At 36.5% G+C, this 23276-nt stretch overlaps 1 protein-coding gene across 7 annotated transcripts in view; it reads left to right on the plus strand.

Annotated features, from left to right (window-relative positions):
• Positions 1-22849, plus strand: part of LOC138706642 (serine/threonine-protein phosphatase 4 regulatory subunit 1-like) — a 439770-nt gene extending 416921 nt beyond the window's left edge. For all 7 annotated transcript variants that reach the window (XM_069836179.1, XM_069836180.1, XM_069836181.1 and 4 more), the window contains 7 exons: positions 3063-3264; positions 9207-9529; positions 16362-16523; positions 18002-18223; positions 20381-20651; positions 20728-20858; positions 22463-22849. In XM_069836179.1, the coding sequence (XP_069692280.1) occupies positions 3063-3264; positions 9207-9529; positions 16362-16523; positions 18002-18223; positions 20381-20651; positions 20728-20858; positions 22463-22486 (1335 nt within the window). In that variant the 3' untranslated portion in view covers positions 22487-22849. The remainder of the gene's footprint in view (positions 1-3062; positions 3265-9206; positions 9530-16361; positions 16524-18001; positions 18224-20380; positions 20652-20727; positions 20859-22462) is intronic.
• Positions 22850-23276: the final 427 nt, after the last annotated feature.

Genomic DNA, 23276 nt, shown 5'->3' on the forward strand with positions numbered 1-23276 from the left:
TAATTCTACACAAGATTTATTCAGTTTTCTTCATTCATATTACATTGTGATTTTTGTATATGTACTATTTTAGCAATAACTGTCAATAGTCGACAAATTAAGCCCCCAAGAATGGATGTGATTCATTTGTTCTTTCACGAAGACTTCACGAGAACTTACGATCATACCTGAAACAAGAAATTCTATTCCAGCAGTGGAATAAATATTCTAGCTCATGAATTCTATTCTGTTCAATTCGATTCGATTCGATGCGCCACTTTCTTCTCTCTTCCATTTAAGTACATTGTAAAGAGAGATTCTGTTCGATTCGATTCTGCTAAGTGGGAGCGGGTCTTTACTTCCAATCATTACTTAATATCAGTTTAGAAAAAGTCTTATCAGTACACAAACTGGTGCAAGTTCAATCTGATATCAAACAGCAAATTTTACACCTATGTTTACAGCACTTAACTATCCTGCTCCTGAATATAAAGGCTGAAGATAGTTTTAATATTTGGGAAATGAACTCATCAATCAGATAATATGTCTTTATATTACGTCGAAAATCCTCTCATTATTTATGTTTGAGACAGAAAACGACAGCAGTTGACATGTTGAAACAAAACTGTTGTAAAATTTGAAAACCATGTTGGGTCCGATAAGCTGTGTTAATTCTCAAGGTTTTTTGTTGTTAAGACCATCAGACTTATCAATTTACAAATGTGATAAACACAAAGATGTTATTTTTTTCACGTATTTATTTCAGACTGCAAGACTTTATATGTTACGAACGTTACGTTCTCTTTTCTATGCATGATCCTGTATAATCCACTTCTGTTCGTTACATTGTCAATTTGTACCAGCACATCGAACTGATATTTTGTAAATGCAGTCTTCATGCCACTTTTGTTACGTAATTTTGCAATTACATTGCATTTGATTTTTAAGACTATTTGTCTCAAGATGCTGCTATATGCTATCTTTGCTCTACTCACAGTCCTTTTTTTTTTTTTATATAGATTAGAATGATTAATCATATTTTAACAAGCAATTTTTATTCCTTCATATATAGATTTTTATTGTTAATGTTCAACGCATTTTAACCCATTCAACTTGGTGATTTCATATGTACCCTTTTTTTTCCATTATGTATTCAGGTCTACTTCACATATAAGGCCTATATCTTCACTGTTTCTAATAAAGTACTTTGTAGGTCTATTAATGATCTGATGATGGTTCAGTGGAACCGAAAACATTAATCTTTTATGTAAAAACCAGCATGTTTGTGTTTATCGCATTTGTGAATTGATAAGTCTGACAGTCTTAACAGAAACCCTTGAGAAAACTTTCGTAATTCTCGTCTGATCAATGAGATTGTAAATTAGAACTAGCATGCAAATGATCTGTTTACAGCTGGCACAGAGCTTCAGAAGACAGCCAAAATCAATTTTTTATTTGGAGAAACGAGCGTTGAGTGACTTCCGCTGATTTTGGAAGACACTGACGCACTTGGACTGCCAACATAGAAAACAAAAAATCACTACCTGTTCAAGAGCGCCACACTTTCACCTTCATCTTGAAGAGTATAATAAAAGCCTAAACTAACCTAACCTAATCTGTCACTAAAATCCTAAACTAACCTAACCTAATGTGTCACAGATTCGCCCATATAAGGCATAACAAAAGCCTAAACTATCCTAACCTAACCCGTCACAGTTTCGTATATGCAAAGCATAATAAAAGCCTAAACTAACCTAACATATCACTAAAATCCTAAACTAATCTAACCTGTCACAGATTTGCCTATACAAGCATAACAAAACCCTCAGTGACTATGATATGAAAACTAGAGCAACATTTTGAGGAAATGGGTTCTGTGATGTGTCTCCTACATATTGGTAGACTGCATTCAGCTCACAAGAAAGAACTATAAACATCGACAGTAAGACTATTCTAGGAAATTAGGGTTGTCCTGAAGGCGAATTTTAACACAAGGTTTAATAATAATGGTTTTATTTAACTTGGCAGAGTTACGGCCATTTGAGCTTCTCTAACACTCAACCAGGATGTTTCCATATGAAATACAGTTAGTTCAGGGCTTCAAACCTGTAGAGCAGTGGTATTCATTCTATGGTACATGCACCTCTGGGGATACACGGCAGTTGTTTCAAGGGGTACGCATTCCACTGGCTATGTACAGTATGTAAAAATGCTGACATGTTTATTTTATTATACTTGTTGATAATAATTATTCCAGTTTACAATTTTCTTTCACATTATCAACTCTTGTTTTTCCTTGCTTCAGCAACACTTTACATAATTCATTACAATTACCATTGTATCCATAACTACCGTATATATATGTTTGTATAATAATAATAATAATATTAATAATAATGCAAATGGCTTTTAAGGAACCTGCAGGCTCATTGCCGCTCTCACATAAGCCCACCATCAGTTCCTATCCTGTGCAAGATTAATAATTCAAATCAAGAAATGGATTCGGAACACCTCAAAATATTGGAGTGCAAGAGGTCAAACAGCTGGCATTAGAAAACAACTTAAACTTGTAGCTACTTCTGCCCTCTCGGTCAGTGAAGCTATTTTTAACAATTAGTACTCATTAGGCTACATAGATAGAGTTTAATTTTCAACATTATACTGGATGTACTATATTTTGAATCATTCCTGTAAAACCAGGATCACACACAATGTTTCTTAAAATTACATCTTTTTATACTTCGTAACCAATTGACATGTCTGCAAATTTCTGTTGTTGAAGCCATATAATCGTAATTTCTGTTGTTTCGTGAATGACTGCTTTAAATATATTGAGAAGAGACTACAAAGAGAGACGGTAAATTCAGGACTGTGGTGGTTTGATTAATGTAGAAATTATGGAATGTCGGCAAGAGAAACTGGAGCATCCATTGCAAGTTTGTTTCACCTCATGCTAAGTATAAATGGAAATTCGGGCTTTATAAACCATGTGTGAAGTCAGAAAACGTACTGATTTATCCACACTTAAATTTATTGATGATGGATGATTAAGTTATGGAGGTCGGATGATCTACCTGTTGCAGGCTGAGCTAGATAATCTTTCTTCGAGACTTGAGGAAAGTTCTCTGCAGTGTTCTGGTGAGGAGAAGCCCCATCATGCACAGATTTGCACAGCCAGCGTTGCCATGGTGACAGACACTGACAAGCAAGGCATAGAAAACACAACAATAGTCAGTTCCAGTATTCGAAAAGCTGCAATTTGGTCCAACTCAGGAGAAGTTAAAAGTAAGTACAAGTGGGTTTTTTGTAGCATATTACTCAGTGAAATGTCAGTTCCTAACCACTCACCTATAGAAATACGTGAAGTGTTCCATTCCACTTTTTCCTGTATACTATAGGCATGCCATATAATTTGATCTTTCCAGAATCAGGATTTATCTCTAGTCTTCTAGTTGATGGGTACAACCTTGTTCTGAACACGTGTTTAGTTCCTTCTTTTGACTCTTTTTCCATGTTCTTATGTAATGGGATACTTCCTATTTGCATATGCCATTTTGCGATCAATCCCAAATAAATTAGGGGGAGTAATGTGACATAGGTTCATTTTCCTGTTTCACTGAAGCCTTCCTCCAAAAAACATTGTACAAGATACAGTAATCATAGCACTAGATATCAAAATACAGAACTAATGAAAGCTGTAAGTTACGAAGATGGATAAATTTTGTAGGAAACAGGATTTAAATAGTCATTTCTCCTTTCTTCTCGATTTCAAGCAGTTGCGAGAAATCCACGTAGACATCTGGAAGGCGTGGCTTACATTTTAACCCAGATCACATATCAGATTGCTCATCCCTATGTTAAAATCGGTAGCACTTTGAACAGAACAACCGCCAGGATCGCCACCTGCTCTCAGTAAATGAACACGAGATGGCAGTACAGTTGCTGATGCAATTCAAATGGGAGTTATGACGTGACCACTTATGTAACAACTAGATGGCAGCATAGTAAATCTGATAAAAGTTGTTACCGTCAAAGCCTAAGGCCGAGCAATGTGGGTGGGTATTATGATCTAGGATTTTAGTCACGCCTATGCTGCTTTTAGGGAATAGACAGTAAATTGATGTTTGGTTCTAGACAGTAGCCATTGCCTTGGTAAGGAGTTATAAATAGAGTTCGGATTTTTATGTAATTACATATTTTTCCCTTGGTATGTGTCTATCTGAAAACTGGAAATGTTGACGAATTAGACTGCTAAGACGATTATATTTAATTTTTAATGCTACATACTTTTACATATTTCGCACAGTACTACATATTTTTGAGACAATTACATATTTTTACATTAAATTAAAATCTACGCCAAATGTCTTTTAAGTGAATACCTTGTAAATAAAAGTATCATTGTTTCAACATAAACTAAAACGACATTATAAAAATAGTTACACAATTTTAAACTTGATGTTTTCAGTACATAATGGGATACATATTTCAGCATTCAGGGCAAGGCAACCATTCAAGTAGTCGTGAAAAAAATTCGAAGCAGTCCTTGAAAGAAATCGAAGTTCATCATTTCATTTCCTTCAGTGTTCTGCCCAAGGACATGTCTTTCGCTGCAAACCTACCTTTCTCCAGTCTTTCCTATTTTCTGCCTTCCTCTTTATCTCCTCATATAATCTATATATCTTAATGTCGTCTATCATCTGATATCTTCTTCTGCCCCGAACTCTTCTCCTGTTCACCATTTCTTCCAGTGCATCCTTCAGTAGGCAGTTTCGTCTCAGCCAAATCGAGGTTATGCCAGTTTATTTACTTTTATCCAGATTCTCATTGGAGAACCATGGAACCCTCAGAAAACATTACTGCCAGCCACATCCATTTCTTTTTAAATATGCACCAGTAACATGGTGTAATTTGAAGAGATCATTTTCTGGGTATAAGAAATACGTCCAATCACCAATGAAACCTTCAACTCCTGAAAATTTGGAGAAATATCTTGTGGCACATAATGGTTCATGTAACTTCCTATGCAATTTTGACATTACCTATTTATGTACATATTTTTAGGATCAATATTACATAAAAAATTCGGACTCTAGTTATAACATGAGTTAACGTAAAGGACATACTGTCACTAGCTGGTTGTGTGTGCAACATTTATCGAGGATTCCTTAGCACAGTGGTTGAACGCATTAACATGTACTTATATACATTTGCTATGAGAATAAAAATGGTTGAAATTCCCTGCCTTCTGCATCTTTGAGGTAAATGCGAATATTCAACAAGTAACAATCAGATTGTGTTCTTCAAATGACTGGAATATTATATATCAGGGTTTAAGCCACATTCGCATTTGTTGCATTTTGTTACTCGACTTCTAAAAATGCAACAAACTTTGAATGTAAATGTGCAAAAATGCGACAACCAGCATTGGACTCCAGAAACAAAGATGGTAATGGAAAAAATGAAATCAGATGTGTTTAAATTAATCTGAATCTAGATGAAATGCTAATGGCATGGGCAATGTTCAAAAAGGTATTGTTCAGGAATGGATTTCAAAGAGTTGGTGCAATTCATGTAAGTTAACTAGTTAAGTGAACAATTTCTTCTTATTGATTCATATAATTCCATCGCAGTAAATTGTGAGCTAGGATTTAGTTGCATGAATCTTGTAAAAATTGAAATTAGAAACAGCCTTTCAGTAGAAGAGTCAGCACTCTGATACTTACTTACTGGCTTTTAAGGAACCCGGAGGTTCCTTGCCACCCTCACATAAGCCCGCCATTGGTCCCTATCCTGAGCAAGATTAATCCATTCTCTATCATCATATCCCACCTCCCTAAAATCCATTTTAATATTATCTTCCCATCTATGTTTCGGCCTCCCTAAAGGTCTTTTTCCCTCCGGCCTCCCAACTAACACTCTATATGCATTTCTGGATTCGCCCATACGTGCTGCATACCCTGCCCATCTCAAACGTCTGGATTTAATGTATCTAATTATGTCAGGTGAAGAATACAATGAGTGCAGTTGTGTTGTGTAACTTTCTCCATTATCCTGTAACTTCATCCTGCTTAGCCCCAAATATTTTCCTAAGCACCTTATTCTCAAACATCCTTAATCTCTGTTCCTCTCTCAAAGTGAGAGTCCAAGTTTCACAACCATACAGAACAACCGGTAATATAACTGTTTTATAAATTCTAACTTCCAGATTTTTTGACAGCAGACTGGATGATAAAAGCTTCTCAACCGAATAATAACACGCATTTCCCATATTTATTCTGTGTTTAATTTCCTCCCGAGTATCATTTATATTTGTTACTGTTGCTCCCAGATATTTGAACTTCTCCACCTCTTCAAAACATAAATTTCCAATTTTTATATTTCCATTTCGTACAATATTCTCGTCACGAGACAATCATATACTTTGTCTTTTCGGGATTTACTTCCAAACCTATCTCTTTACTCTCTTCCAGTAAAATTCCCGTGTTTTCCTAATAGTTTGTGGATTTTCTCCTAACATATTCATGTCACCTGCATAGACAAGCAGCTGATGTAACCCTTTCAATTCCAAACCCTCTGTGTTATCCTGGACTTTCCTAATGGCATACTCTAGAGCAAAGTTAAAAAGTAAAGATGATAGTGCATCTCCGTGCTTTAGTCCACAGTGAATTGGAAACGCATCTGACAGAAACTGACCTATACGAACTCTGCTGTACGTTTCACTGAGACACATTTTAATTAATCGAACTAGTTTCTTGGGGATACCAAATTCAATAAGAATATCATATAAAACTTCTCTCTTAACCAAGTCATATGCCTTTTTGAAATCTATGAATAACTGTGCACTGTACCTTTATACTCCCATTTTTTCTCCATTATCTGTCGAATACAAAATATCTGGTCAATAGTTTTTCTGTTACGCCTAAAACCATATTGATGATCCCCAATAATTTCATCTACATATGGAGTTAAGTCAGCACTCTGATAACAATAAATATTGAAGGGCCTACTAGTAAAGAATTTCTGTGTTTAGAGTACCCATAAAATAACGTATTTTAAACATCTGCGTCTAATGATTTACTTACGTAAGTATATCCAGAGTGTGATAAGATGGATTGGGAATAATAAAACTTCAAGAAACAAATCACATAACTTTTTGTATCAGCATACTTTATTAATTTTATCTTTCTGCACAGTTATTTATAATGTAGAAGCATTTCGCAATTTGCACAAGTATAATTTTTCATTTGTGCATTTTTGCGACAATTATTTATTTTCTAGCTTATACCCTGTTATATACCATGTATTATAGCAGATTCTTTGCATCACTTCAACGTGTATAAATATTTTAATTAGGCATGGAATTTTATCTTTGTAGTGTAACAGCTCATACATATGGAGGATGAAGCAGTTTGAGAGAATATTGCTTCTCTTTTGCATAATTCTTCATATTGTAGTATTGCTTGGGACATTTTTCACACCATTTGTGCTTCTAAATACGAGTAGTTTGCTGGCAGTCATGTTAAATAAAATAAATTGTGAACCAAATGCAGACGATGCAGTAGTCATTTAGAATTTTGCCTGGATAATGAGTCAAATGTTATTATGTTATAATTAGTTAATTAGAAACGAACAGAAGTTACCTTAGTCAACGGTCAAATAGAGAAAAGTAAATGTCGTGTGTAAATATTTATCCAATATTCCTTTACAAAGTTGATTTAATAAGTAATTGTGGGGTTAATAATAAGCCATATACATAGTTAAAATAAATGTTTCAGACTCCATTGTACTGTCGATCTTAAATATGGTGAAATGTTTCTTACTCCATAAATAATTATGTGAAAATAAATAAAAATTGTTGTGTAAAAATATACTTTGTTTCAAGACTGGTGTATTCTGATGTATTCGCTTCTTACATTATCTCATGAAAGAACAATAATATAAAATCAGAAATTAATAGAACAGCAGTGTTAATGCTTGTGTTTAGAGAAGGCAGTAAACCTACACTTTGCTCTCTAGTATGTCCAGTTAGCAGCAATTACTTCGGTAATGAGTAGTTGGTAACAGTGTTATTTAAATCTATATAGGGCACATCTGACATAATATAGTTGTGAATTAACTGTTCAATCCTGGAGACTAAGGCCGGATTTAGATATACATAAAGTCCTAAATCTCTCTTTCTTAGCCCATAGAAATCTGTTCCCTAGTGATAACTCTGCTATTACGCATTCAAAGAATGTTGTTGTTGATTTCTAATGCCAGGCATTTGACAATAAAGTCATTTGACCTCTTGCACTCCAATATTTTTCAAAGATATTATCATGGCCAGCCACTGAAACACAGATTTTGAGGTGTTCCGAATCCATTTCTTGGTTTGAGTTGCACAATGGGCAGTTAGGGGACTGATATATTCCAATTCTATGCAGGTGTTTGGCCAAACAATCATGGCCTGTTGCCAATCTAAATGCAGCTACAGACGATTTTCGTGGTAAATCAGGAATTAACTGTGGATTTTGAATGCAGAGAGTTCTATTTTTCCCTTGAGATTGTGTTATCAAATTTTGTTTGTTGAAGTGTAAGTATGTAGATTTAGTAACAGGTCTGTAAGTAGCAGTGCTGCCCTTCTTTGCTAAAGCATCTGCATTCTCGTTTCCCAGGATTCCACAATGGGATGGTATCCATTGGAATACAATTCTTTTATTCCATTGGAATACAATTCTTTTATTGAGTGATAATAATTGAGAGAGCATTTTAGTTATTTCTGCTGTTTGAGATGAAGGTGTGTGTTTAGAGACGATTGATAGAATAGCTGCTTTGGAGTCTGACAATATAACTGCATTCCTAAATTTATTGATGTGGCATAGAACTTATGTTCGAGGCCATTCAAGTTCAATTTGGTATGATTTTCATTGAAATACTATATTTTTCATTTGTGACCTTGCTGTGTGTTTTTTCACTACTCCCAGTAAAAAGAAATACTAAAAATCACGAAACAAAAATAAAAAACTGAAGCATTGACCCCCAGAGTATAATAAAATGGATGCGAAAATAGCAATGAGAATTTTTTTCTTGTTGTTTTATAGGCTAATTTGCTACAGACTCTAATTGTGTAAAAAAAAAAAAAAAAAAAAAAAAAAGCCCTTTTTGACGATACTGACCGCAGTCTTTGTTCCTCTTGTCAAACCTATTAAAATAATTGAGCAGATGACTGTTTCAAATTGTTTCAGTGTGCATTCCTCTTCAGAAGGCAGAGTACAAGCAGTTGGTGCCTGCTTCATGGGGAGATATGACAGGGACCACAGAACAGTGGGAGGGACAACAGATGGAGGCCATGCCAGTCCAGAGCACGCCCCCCGTGAATCAGGACATCGTGCCCCAGCAGCTCATCGACCACTTCGTGTCCATGACGCACCCTTCACAGGCCCAGAAGACTGATAACGAAATAGCACACCATTGTGCCTTCAGTTTACCCGCCGTAGCCCTCACATTGGGGCGTGAAAACTGGATCCTGCTTAAAGATGCTTACGATGCACTGGCTTCTGACTTGCAGGTAAGAAACTCTGAAAGTTGCAGACATACGAGAGGGACTGTGCAGCTGATGGGTGTAATTATGATGTTGCTACATGTGACTGAGCTTTCCAGTTCTGTAAGAAATGGGGAGAAGTGGCTTAGTTTTCCCTATCCTGCATCCTTATTGCTGTATATTTGTGTCTACTGTGACACTATGAGAGATGGTTTAAAGACATGTCTCGATTTGACCATACCTGTTTTGGCGCAATTTTGACTGCGGGTTGTTGTTTTCTAATGCCAGGCGTTTGACAATAAAGTCATTTGACCTCTTGCATTCCAATATTTTTCAAAGATATTATAATGGTCAGCCACTGAAGCACAGATTTTAAGGTGTTCGGAATCCATTTCTTGGTTTGAGTTGCACAATGGGCAGTTAGGGGACTGATATATTCCAATTCTATGCAGGTGTTTGGCCAAACAATCATGGCCTGTTGCCAATCTAAATGCAGCTACAGACGATTTTCGTGGTAAATCGGGAATTAACTGTGGATTATGATGCAGAGAGTTCCATTTTTTCCCTTGTGATTGTGTTATCAAATTTTGTTTGTTGAAGTCTAAATATGTAGATTTAATAAATCTTTTCACAGAGGAATACGTAGATTTAGTAACAGGTCTGTAAGTAGCAATAGCTGCCCTTCTTTGCTAATACATCCGCATTCTCGTTTCCCAGGATTCCACAATGGGATGGTATCCATTGGAATACAATTCTTTTATTGAGTGATATTAATTGAGAGAGCATTTTAGTTATTTCTGCTGTTTGAGATGAAGGTGTGTGTTTAGAGACTATTGATAGAATAGCTGCTTTGGAGTCTGACAATATAATTGCATTCTTAAATTTATTGATCTGGCATAGAAGTTTCCTGAGACTTACACTTACTGCAACGATTTCTCCATCAAAACTTGTTGTTCCATATCCAAGAGACCTATAAAGTGAGAAGAGACAGCACGTAACACCTGCAATTGTTTCATTATTTCAGTGTTTACTTCTGATTTCAGTATTTCTTCTGTTAAATTTAGATTATATTCTATATTTAATAGAGTTAAAGGGTTTGGCTTAATTTGTAAGTTTTCTTTTAAATTCGGGATATTGATTTTCTGTTTTAATTCTTGAACAATGGATAGGCCTATGAAACTTTTTTGAGTTTTCAATCTACAGAGAGGACTGTATATGAATGCCAATTGTTTCCTGGTAATCTGATAAGTTTTTCATATTGAATCAGTGCTTTTTCTTCTGTTGTCATTTTGATGCTGTTAATATTAGTGAGGAATCTCATAGAATCTATTGGAGTTAACTGCTGGTTGTAGAACAACACAGAACTCCTCTATCTTTCAAATACAGCAAGTAACAAATACTTCTAAAATAAAAGTTCCTATGACAATTTGTACTGAAATTTATATAATGGAATACTGATATACAACAGATTATTGGGGAATGCTATAGCATTACGGTTAAGACGTTGGTCTATAAGCTGGAAGGTCGTGGCTCACAGATTCGATTCCAGATAGATTGGGTCATGAATTTTTTCCTTATGTTGTTTCGACAGCACCATGACCATATGGTTCACTCAGACTCTTAACATAAATGAGTAAAAGATTGTTTCTTTGGGGGGGGGGGGGGGGAGAGGTGGTCTGCACATCAGACTGACATCCATATTGCTATTCAGTATCAATTGTGTCATGACATGGGAGCTTAAGATTCCACAACTGGAAGGACTGTGATGGACCTCTAAGAGGATCCAGACTTTCATGAACAAGTGTATTAAGACATAGCACTTTAGTTATAGAAGTAACTAATTATCACTAAAAAAATCTGCTCTTAATCATCACTTTCTTTTTGTAGAATAATCTTCGCCTTTTCAGAATCATTGTCTTGCAGATTTTGAATTCACTCTTTTCATAACTTCAAGATACAGTGCAACTTTGCCAAATGTTCCTTTATGTTGATGATATTGGTCTGTGCAGTGGTGGTGGTGATTTTCGTCCATGGTTGGGTTTGCTTTGTGATAGATGGTGCATTCCCTGAACTGGTAGATGCCTATTCGCATTAGGTGTGCAGAAAGAGTCATGTCCTGTCTTTAGCCTAAAACTTGCTACTGCTACCTTTCTAGGCTTTCTCTTGTTAGTTGTGAAAGTAGTTGTTCCAAGTCCGAATCAGGCTAACAAAGTACATCTTCTTAAACATCGCCATATTATTATAATACTATGTCGAAGTAGTATGTAGAGCATGAAACAAGTTACCTGTTCCATCTTTTAATTTTCATGTGTAGTGGGGCTGCTAAGCTCAGTCACGGACTGCAATATATGTAAATTTAAATGGAATGTACACTTAATTTGTGCTTTTTATTGATTTTGAGATCACCTGCACATTCCCTCACTCCATTTAATTTATATTGCGAGTTTGAGCTAGGCAACATTTAAACATTCACTGGCATTATGCTTAATTTTTTTCTCAGTGATATGGAAAATGCTTAAGTAGAGTAACATGCAATGAAGGTATTTATTTTTCGTCGCAGATTCACATTATGTTGAAAAAAAGTGACTGAGCATGTTATGCTTTCCATATTGTAACATTAACTGCTGCAGTGAAATATAAAACATTGGGAAAGGTTTTTTAGTTATCTGCCAGAAACATTGCGAAGTTAGATTCTAATTGTCTACTTTTGAAGCCATTGGTACTAAAGGGTCTATTGCCATATCTAATTGTAATAGCCCATTAATTAATAAAATACTCAGTAGTAATAGTGGCCATCTCATTTATTGAAGAAGATTGTTTTTACATGTCAGCAACTATTGTGGCTTCTGTCTCCTTCAATCAGAGATGATTTGGACTAAAATGTAGATTAATATGGCATAATAGTGATATGATCATAATGTTTTCAACCAAAAATATGATAGGTGCTGCAATCAGTTCTTCCCTTTTTCTGATAACCTCCCGTGTCCTGAGGGTATAGCAGATTAATGATTAATATTATTTATATTCTCTAATATATTTATATTATTTAATTCTATAAATTATTTTTCATATATCCCAGTTAAATTATTAACAGAAAAAAAAATAATTGATATAAAAATTATAAGTTGAAAATAGTAAGTTACTTATTTTCAGTATTTGATCCATCAATGGCATATTTTCAGTCAAGGGAGACTGCCTCCCCTAAAATTTTGCCAGAATACAATGTGACATTATTAATTCCAGCTGAAGTAAGATCATAGACAAGTTATAGCAAATGACGGACATTTTTCCTTTTATATTAATTTTACTATTCAATACAACTAATTGTAAGATGTAAGTTACATCATGCCGACCATATCCACAGAAGGTGATGCCTGCTCACTATAACTTACATAGTAGGCTACAAATAATTAGTACCGAAAGAAAACAGATTGTGCTATAACCTGTACAATCGACATCGAGCAGCCTGCATTTTCTATGCGAGAGCAGACTCTCCTCCCTGGTAACCATGACAACAGCAGTTCAACCAGTAAGATACATGGCTGGTTAGCAGATTGCTTAAACATGACTAAATCCTGCACAAGGAGGTGAGTTTGGAGAAATGCTACCCACTGCTGACAAGTGTACCGCTAGTCTCAGCTGCTTTCAGCCAAGTTCGGGTGTATTTGGCAAGCTCTCTCTTTGTCTTATACTCCCTCCCGCTCTTTCTTTCTTCTTGGCTTTAGAAAAATCGCATCATGTATTGTTTTTCTCTTCCTGCATAAAAGTTCTGTTTTATGTCGGCAGATTTTTTTTCCTTGTTTGCAGGTATTCCTATTACTTTCTTCTGTGTTACGAGATATACTTATTTATACAGCATATTAAATATTGATAGTTCAGATATAAATACAGATATTTATCTAGTTTCTTCTAATAGTAATGTTCAGTATGTTATGACCTAATTGATCGGTTTGTGAGGGAAGAGGACTGTCAAGTGAATTTGGTGTACAAATATGTAATAGTAATGAGGTATGTGACAGGCCTTAAATTTTTTAATACATAAAATACACCCTGTCGTCAGTCACGTCTTGGCCTCCTCAACTTTCAAACCCACCATCTGCCACTGGGGTATACTATACTATGATTATAAGATGGGCAGAGACCCAAAGTATAGTATAATGTACCTTTGAACTTTAAAAATAAAACAACAAATGTCTCAGGACTCGGGAGGATAAAAACATAAAAGCTTAGCCTCTCACAATGTTGTAATTATATGACTGTATAAAGTGATACGTTGCTACAACATTTGTGCAGTCTCTCTTCTCACCCTTCATGAATACATTCTTCGAAATAAACAGAACTATAGTAACGACGCTGTTATTCCCAGTGTGACTCCTCTTCTTTGCTTGCGTCTTAGGAAATGAAGGCTCTGTAAAGTCTAGGTAGGTAGTATCGTTCGCCATTTTTGTTATTTCGTTGCCGAGCTACCAGACGAGGAATGTATTTGCCACACCGTTAAACATCATGTCGTAAGCTCCTATGATAATAAAGCAAACACACTGTAATTCAGCATATAATTGAGCGGCAAATGAGGTATTCGTGTGCTTTCTGCGAACGCCAACGAAAGAGCCAAAATGGCGGGCGATTATATTAAGTATTTATCGAGCCTTAGGAAATGCATAACGTCTTCATCAGAGAATCATAAGACACACACGTTTAAATGTAGCCGACCTGCAATGTGATTGGCTGCTGGAAATTAGAGCGACGAGACTATAATCTCCAAGAGCTTTAAATAACGTAGGGAAAATAGCAGTAATGAAAAGTCTAATGAATTTTAAACATGGCCTAGAAATGTTTGTTTCCCCTTGTATTGTGGGGTATAGCATCTATTTATGTATTTAAAGATGCTAACTTAACATATAATATCTCTTAAAACTTTTGGTGATTCCATATTTGCCAACCTATGAGATGCAAAGTCTTCGCCAAAGAATTTATCTCGAAAACTGGATGAGTTGAGGGATTACGATTAATTACGATGATCATCGATATCTCAGACTACAATGGCCTCGTGAAGACACGGAGTGGCGTGCACATTGGCAGATTGGTGTTTTTGGACGAATCCCGTTTCAACTTGACTACAATACAATGTTGTTTGTATATGCATTAGATGATATCGTGGTCAATGGTATCATCCAGACTGCATTGTCCAGCCTCGTACTGGCCGAATGCCAGGCGCGATGGTGTAGGGGCGCTATTGGACATCATTCACGATCTCGGCTGCTATGTATTGAGGATAGACTCAACAGCAACCAGTACATCAAGGACGTTGTAGAGCCAGAAGTCATACCCTTCCTTCAGTGCACTCCTGACGCTATATTCCAGCAAGAAAATGTTGCCAGGAATGTTCAAGCTCTCTTCAACACACAGTACATTCAGCTTCTTCAGTGACCTGACCGTTCGCTAGACATGTCGCCTATTGAACATGTATGGGATATGGTTGATCAGCAACCTTCAGCAGCCAGCTGCAATGAACTGTGGGCACGTATACAAGCAGCCTGGCAGGTCATTCCCCAAGAAGAGATCCAAGGCCTCTTTGATTCAATGCCACGATGTATAGAAGATCTGATTGCAGCTCGTGGAGGTTTCATAAAATACTGATGCACTCATGTGTATTCATGTGAAATGTTAATCATTTGTGTACATCAGTAATATGTAAAATAAATTTGATTCAGTTCTCATGATTTCTTCATGGTGTTGCAATTTTCATAGACAGTAGTGTATAATAGAGGGGGTTATACCAAATGAATCACAGCTAAATTCCAAGCAGATTCTGTTAAGTATGTAGTAGATGATACTGTTTATCCAGAGTACAGTAGAACCCCACTTATGTCACCCTATTAACCGACTGGCGGATTATCCGACTCTCTCTCTCTCTCTCTCTCTCTCTCAGGACGAAATATGAAGTCCTATACAATTACTTGTTGGAAGGGTTGTTTTTCCCAACTTGTAAAATAATCACTACCTGTTTTCAAAACAATTACCCCAAGAACTTCCGCACAATCGCAAAACCTGTGTACAATTCAGTCCTTGTTCTACTGCTGGAATGGACGTTCTGTATAACATACGTAAAATATCTTCTGTGGGTGTCAGAAGAAAACTTGTTGTGCTAAGTGTAAAAAAAAAAAAAATAATAAAATAAAATAAAATAAAAAATTGAGAGATTTGGGAAAGCAGAAACTTTATCTCATCGAATCAGAACACGAGATTGGAGTTACAACTGTGCGAGATTTAATAAAGAAAGGTAAATTGTATAAAGTAAGAGTGTATAAATCTACAACACGATGCCTCTACTCCTATCTTTCGGCAGACAATCATCACAAGGAATTCACTTAGCCCTTAAAACCAGTCCCTGATAACCAGACTTAAATTAGTCAACTTCTGATCCACTAACTAGTACGTTAAACACAACAGCATGGAAGAAATTACGAAACTATAGGCCAAAATATTATGCACTTTATTTATTAAAATCTTTTACTGTACGGATTATCCGATTTTTTCGATTAACCGTTCAGTCCATCCCCTTCATTACCATGGATAATAGGGGTTCTGCTGTACTTGGATTTATTTTACTTTACTCACCATATCAGTTTGTCTTTAATGAAAGCATCATGGTAACCCTTTTTCCCCTACCTTCTAACATGTTTTCATAAACGATTTACTACTACTACTACATAAAAGTTACATTGTCTTTAATAAAGTATACGTGTAGTAGCTTTTTTTTTTTTTTTTTTTTCTACTATTGCTTTGTACTGAAAGAAACTTCCGTAGGTATTCTGCTGTGAAGGGAACTAAATGTTGTATGTTCTTTCTTGATTCACAGTGGAAAGTGCGGCGAACAGTTGCTTCAAGTATTCATCAGCTGGCTGTGATCCTTGGGGAGGATTTAGCAACTAAAGACCTTGTTCCAGTATTCAATGGCTTTATCAAAGACTTGGATGAAGTCCGAATTGGGGCCCTAAAGCACCTTGCTGAGTTCCTGAAAGTAAGTCTGTAAATTACAGGTCATATGTACAAGTGGTTAAATTCTACAATGTTTGCGAAGGGAGCCAAACATGAATCCTAAGCAGCAGCAAGATATTTAGTTTGAAAGGTGTTCTGACTTTCATTTCAGTAGTAATGAGATCGTAAATTAGGAACAAGCTGTATGTAGTAATAATCTCATTAATTAGTATCTGCTTTGAGAGATTAGACCTGTTTGATCAGAAGGTGTCTGAATTGAGTGTGCATCACAGAGGGGGTCGCTCTTGTCTAGTGAATCACATTGTGCCGTCATTGTTTGGAGAGCTGGCAAGCACTCACCATGCCCTTCGATATGTCGTTTTTAAAATTCAGTATTAAATACCGTGTTAAATTAACGATTCTACACTTGCAGAAAAGAGTTCTCATGCTGGAATCCTTGCAAAGATGTCCCCACCTGAATGAGAGACTATTTTACTGCTAGATTGTTTCATTTTCCAAGGAGACATTGTATTTGGAGTGCTTTGACTTTTATTTAATATAGCATTTCCTTGACAAAGAATGGAGCAGTTCAATTGAGTCAGGGGAAATACCTAGTGTGACTGTGCCTGTAGGACTTATTATAAAGCTTCACCTATGGAAGGGATATCATGTGACACAATTTAAAGAGTACTATTATAAATAATACTTACTGGCTTTTAAGGAACCCGGAGGTTCATTGCCGCCCTCATAAGCCCGCCATTGGTCCCTATCCTGAGCAAGATTAATCCAGTCTCTAACATCATATCCCACCTCCCTCAGATCCAATTTAATATTATCTTCCCACCTACGTCTCGGCCTCCCAAGTAACACTCTATATGCATTTCTGGATTCGCCCATACGTGCTACATGTCCTGTCCATCTTAAACGTCTGGATTTTATGTTCCTAATTATGTCAAGTGAAGAATACAATGCGTGCAGCTCTGCGTTGTGTAACTTCCTCCATACTCCTGTAACTTCATCCCTCTTAGCCCCAAATATTTTCCTAAGAACCTTATTCTCAAACACCCTTAATCTCTGTTCCTCTCTCAAAGTGAGAGTCCAAGTTTCACAACCATATATCTGTTTTATAAATTCTAACTTTCAGATATAACAAAGTAAATGTAAATGAGCTCATGTCGAAACCTCCCCTCAAATTGCGTACGTGGAACTATGTAATAGATACACAAATAATAAAATAAATACAATATGTACCCATATTAAATTATTGTAAGGGGAGGGTTTATTCTTATCTGTTTTGGAGATGTATACTTTGTCTTTGCCTTCAAAGTTTAAAGTTGCAGTGGCTGTAAATGTTATGTTCATTTTCCTACATTGTATAAGGAATTTAATTGATAGCTTGTAGACGTGTAGCTATATCAAATAGCCCTCTATTAAGAGAACTATATTTTAGAGAAGTGTTAGTGTGTGTGCATATCTAGTTTAGAATGTTTGAATTTCTTGTAAGTGTTTTCCTCTCTTCAGCTTTTGCGGCCTCCAGAACGAAACTCATACTTGCCTCGTCTGTCAGAATTCCTTATGACTGACAATGAATGGAACTGGAGGTTTCGTGAAGAGTTGGCAGAACAGTTGCTTGCTGCTGTTAAGTTGTTTGCTCCAGAGGACACCAGGCAACATCTCACACCCATTGCTATTTCTTTACTGCTGGACAAGGTGGCAGCAGTGCGGCAAGTGGCACTGTCTCTTGTAAGTGATGGTCATTGTCACATTAGTCTTTGCTGTTACTTTTTAATTAGCATGTAACAGTAAGTAAGGGGAAGTGAATCTAATATGTAATGTAGATAAATGTAACTTGTTCAGCAAGCTTCTCGACCTTTCTATTTTCTTACTGCGTAGAGTTGCCATAAAGATCAGAATAAGAGCGTACCAGTAAAGTAAGAGATTCTATGTACAGTTTTAGGAAAAAGTTTTGTTGCAGACAGGAGACAGTGTGTATGATTAGAGGACATGCGACCTGGGTCATAAGAGGAGGACTAGTTGAGGTAATAAAATTAGTTCTGTTTCGTTGTATGTCTGGTTATGCGCACTGCCTCCTTTCTGTGTGACAACTTTTTTCTAAGACTGTACACCATGAAATGAAAAAGTCGTTTTCAAAACACGAATAGTTTAATACAAAATAATAATCTAACTTACAAGTAACAGCATAATAGAATTATGAATAGTAGAGTGATGTAACCGACTCCTCTCTCCTGCTCTCACATAGACACGGCAGGCTGCTAGATGTCACTATACAGGTTACAGTGCTATCTGTTATTTTTCAGTGTGAATTATTTGTACTATCTACAGTACAGTGAACGGGCATCACCAACTGAATTGGTCGACTTTACGTAACTTACATCTTACTTAGTCGTATTGAATAGTTGTTGTTGTTTTCTAATGCCAGGCGTTTGACAATAAAGTCATTTGACCTCTTGCATTCCAATATTTTTCAAAGATATTATCATGGTCAGCCACTGAAGCACAGATTTTGAGGTGTTCCGAATCCATTTCTTGGATTGAGTTGCACAATGGACAGTTAGGAGACTGATATATTCCAATTCTATGCAGGTGTTTGGCCAAACAATCATGGCCTGTTGCCAATCTAAATGCATAGTAAAATTAATATAAAAGGAGAAATGTTCGTCATTTGCTATAACTTGTCTGTGATCTTAATTCAGCTAGAATCATTACTGCCATATTGTGTTCTAGTAAAATATTAGGGGAGGCACTGCCTCCCTTGCCTCCCCTGAAAATCCGCTGCTGTTTTCGGTATTTCCCCTTCAAAATTTTCTAGAGCTCTTCAGTGGAGCGGCGAAACTCGGAGTGAGACAAGTGGCCAACAGGCTTGGAACTCGCATATTCTTAGTCCAAAATTCCCTTGCACGGACGCTTTTTCCCGTACCTTTTAAGAAGAATCTCTCATTCATTAATAATATATAAGAAAACGTAATAGACATTGCAAAATAAAATACAAATTTTAAATATACATTGCATAACGTAAATTTTTTTTTTTTTGGCAATTTGCTTTTAAATTTAGGTGCCTGTGAGAATGATTTAGACATCCAAGGAGTGTGGCATCTGCTTATTTGCAAGTGTGCTGTAAATCACAATTCTGTGTACCATTACCCAGAAATAGTGTAAGCAATTCTTGTTGAAATTAGAAGTTATTTATCTAGCTGTTGTGTTTTGCTCTGTTGAATTTTACACTTACCGTATTTACCCGCGTATTGGACGCAATCAAATTTTTCGCGTTAAAATAAAAAATTCCCCGTGTAATAGACGCATTTCATTTTAAACAAAGATCGTTTTAATAATATCGAAAGTCGTAAGATTGGATGCATTGCTTAGTATGTTTAAATTCAAGCTTTAAACAACAATGCATGGTACCACTGTAATCGTGATTGTTTTTTTATGCGCGCAAAATATAGGTACTCACCAATTAATAACGCGGTATTGTTAGGACATCTGTAGTAATCAGTTAGTTGTGTTGATAAAATTGTGTTTCGACAATGGATAAAAACTGTCCGAAATATTCAAGTTATACAGCGAGTTTTGAGCTGAAAGTTGTCAAATTCGCAGAAGAACATGGTAACAGAGCCGCAATCGATATATAAATTAGTCGCGGCCCATATGTCGTTAAGTATTCTATCGATTATTTCAGCATTCGAGCTGACGCACGTTAATATGCCCCCCCCCCCCCCACTAAAACTTTTTTCACGCGTAAAGGACGCATCTTAGTTTTTTGTTACAAAAATCGGGGGGGGGGGGAAGTGAGTCTATGACGCGGGTAAATACAATAATTGATTTACATGTAAAGTAATGTAAATATACTTCAATAACATTGCTTCATACAATTGTTTGAAGGTGACAGAACTAGTGAAGCATGTTTCTGCAGAGCCCAGTTTGCTGCGAGGCCTGCTGGCAGAGTTGGCCGAGCGGTTTGCTCACAGTAAGCAGTGGAACAGACGTCAAACATTCGCACTCCTCTGCTCCCATCTTGTCACGAAGCAGGTTCTGTCAGAGGAACTGTTCGCTCGGGATGTCCTGCCTCACCTTCTGGATCTCAGCTGGGATCCTGTGCCCAACGTGAGACTGTCTGTGGCCCGCACTCTTGCCAGCAATATCATGCCACAGCGTAAGTTTATTACTAAACTGTAATTTCTGGAGTGGAAGTAGTGCATGTCGTCATGACGTGAAAATTACTGTTGCAGCATATTTCTCAAGTGAAGAGAATCCACATCATGAGGTGCTGATTCAAGTGCTGAAAAGACTGCAAGCAGATGGTGACAGAGACGTTCGCAGTTTCGCTTCCATGTGCCCATCAACAACGGAGATTGGAGAGGTTCGTAATGGTGAAGTAGTGTTGCATTACATCTTCTATTACGTCTGTGGAGATCAATCTTAATGTATCCAGCTGTTTGCTGACAACATAAAGTCCACTATAGTCCAGTGTAGTCTATTTAGTTGTTTTTCACGAGAAAAGAGGGGTATTTTGATCGGTGTTCATCATAGATGCCTGTTGCTATGGTCCCGTCACTCTAATTTCCGGCAGCCAATCACGTTACAGGTCGGCTACATTTAAATATGTGTGTCTTGTGATTCGCTGATGAAGTTATACATTTCCTAAGGCTCGATAAATACTTAATATAATCGCCCGCCATTTTGGCTCTTTCGTTTGCGTTCGCAGAAAGTACACGAGGACTTGATTTACCGCTCAATTATTTGCTGAATTACAGTGCGTTTGATTTATTATCATAGGAGCTACGAAATGATAATGGTTAACATAGATCCCTTGTCTCGGCAACGAAAGAGCAAAAATGGAGAACGATACTACCTACCTAGACTTTATAGAGCCTTGACTTCCTAAGGCGTAAGCAAAGAGGAGGAGTCAACGCTGGGAATAACAGTGTTGCGACTATAGTAGCCAGAGTTGGGGTGTAGTCAATATATACTGCAGGGCTGTGTCTTCTGCTTCTATTACGTCTGTGTCTTACAAGTATTTAGAGAATTGATGCAAAATTAACGAAGTGGCGCTGGTTGGGAACAGATTCTAATCCCACGAACTTCAAATTGAATATATGATTAAATGGGCCCCAATTTCTTATATCATTTTACCATTGCTCATAGCACTCATTTGGTAATTCATCTTCAGTGCATTTACTCCTGGGTCCTTTATTATAAAAGTATAGAGTAATACCTCACAAGTAAATTGGCTTGAAATTGATTGTTCCAAAAAAAAAGAACTAACATTGCCGGTATATTTTAATGTAGATTTTTCTGCCAGTGAAAGGAAAATGTTACTGATGTATAGAATATGATTTACATCCCTTGATATAAGTACAGTATATGATCCAGCAGCAATAGTGAAAGTTATGTGGGCAGTTAATTTTGTTAGATCTACCGCGAATTCAGAGGAATAATAAAACCAAAATCTTTTAACAGGAAGTGAAACATGAAAACTTTTGTATGGCATACGATGTAGAGTAGAAAATCCTACATACAGATGCAAAATATTATCCATTAACTACAAAGCTTTATTCATACCACAAAACGTTTTCATTTGTTTAGAACGTAAAATGAATTCTAGTGTCATGTGTACCAATTAACTAATAAAAATAACAGAAAACTAACTCCATAATTCTGTGGAATGGGAACTTACCAGTGCTCAACCCACTGCCCCTGCTATTGAAGGGAAAAGAAATAAAGGGTTTTCTAAATTCTGTAAGAAGAGTTTGATAGATGCTCAGTCACAGCTGGAAAGTTTAACATCCCCCTCTCTCCTGCTAGTTTTCAAAGGCACCTTCAGGTTTCTCTTTAATTTACTACTGCAAGGAAGAAATGGTGTTTGGTTCTGCAGTTGCTTTCATATGTTGCATGTCTTTGGTTATGAAACGCTTAACTACTGTTTACAGTATTTGCACGTCTGAAATTTGTTTTCCTTTCCAGATGTCTGTGGCAGGGAATTCATGAAGAAGGGATGTAATAGGTGATTTGTTACCCACAATTTATTACCTGTTCAGACTGGCCTGAACATATTTGTTCACTGTACAGAGAATGCAGCGGAGGTGTAGAAGATATATGTACATTTTTTGATGCACTTGTAACAAAATGTACAATCAAGTACAGGTATTGTGAGAACTGCTGTAAGTTGTATACTTCAATATTTGTATAAGTTTAATGAATTTGGTATGTTTTAGTTGATATAAGAATGAGTTTGTTAATAAATTATTGTTGAAGTACTGATTATGTAATATATATCTGGTGACATGATCACATGTCAAGCGGAGATTTTGTATTTCTCTAATGATCACGTATGTAATATTTTTATTGTTATGCTTTTGTTTCATTATTCCCGTGAAGTATCCCATTTCCTGCCTTATCCTTCCTGGGTTTTTGATGGAAGTTCTGGTGGACACCAACTGTATGCTCTCCAGCAGGAACACACAAAAACTATTGAATACTTCGTCTATCTTGTGAGTTTCTCTAGAACCGTTGAATTTCAATTAAAAATTGTAGTGTACTACTTCCATATTATAAGAAGGAAATAAATTATGGTGGAGCTTTGGTTATTGTTTCTTGTAGTTTTTGTGGATCTTGCTGCTATTTTCACCTGGAGAACCAACATTCGCAGTCTTCACCCCATGCAGTCGCGTGCACAAATGTTGTTTCATAAGTCCACTGTCCTTGTTATATAGATCTGCAGGAGAAGCAAGTCTTCTGTTAATTTCAGTGTCGGTCTGTATTAAAAAAAAGCATCATA

Source organism: Periplaneta americana, chromosome 9, assembly GCF_040183065.1.
Source record: "Periplaneta americana isolate PAMFEO1 chromosome 9, P.americana_PAMFEO1_priV1, whole genome shotgun sequence".
Taxonomy (NCBI): domain Eukaryota; kingdom Metazoa; phylum Arthropoda; class Insecta; order Blattodea; family Blattidae; genus Periplaneta; species Periplaneta americana.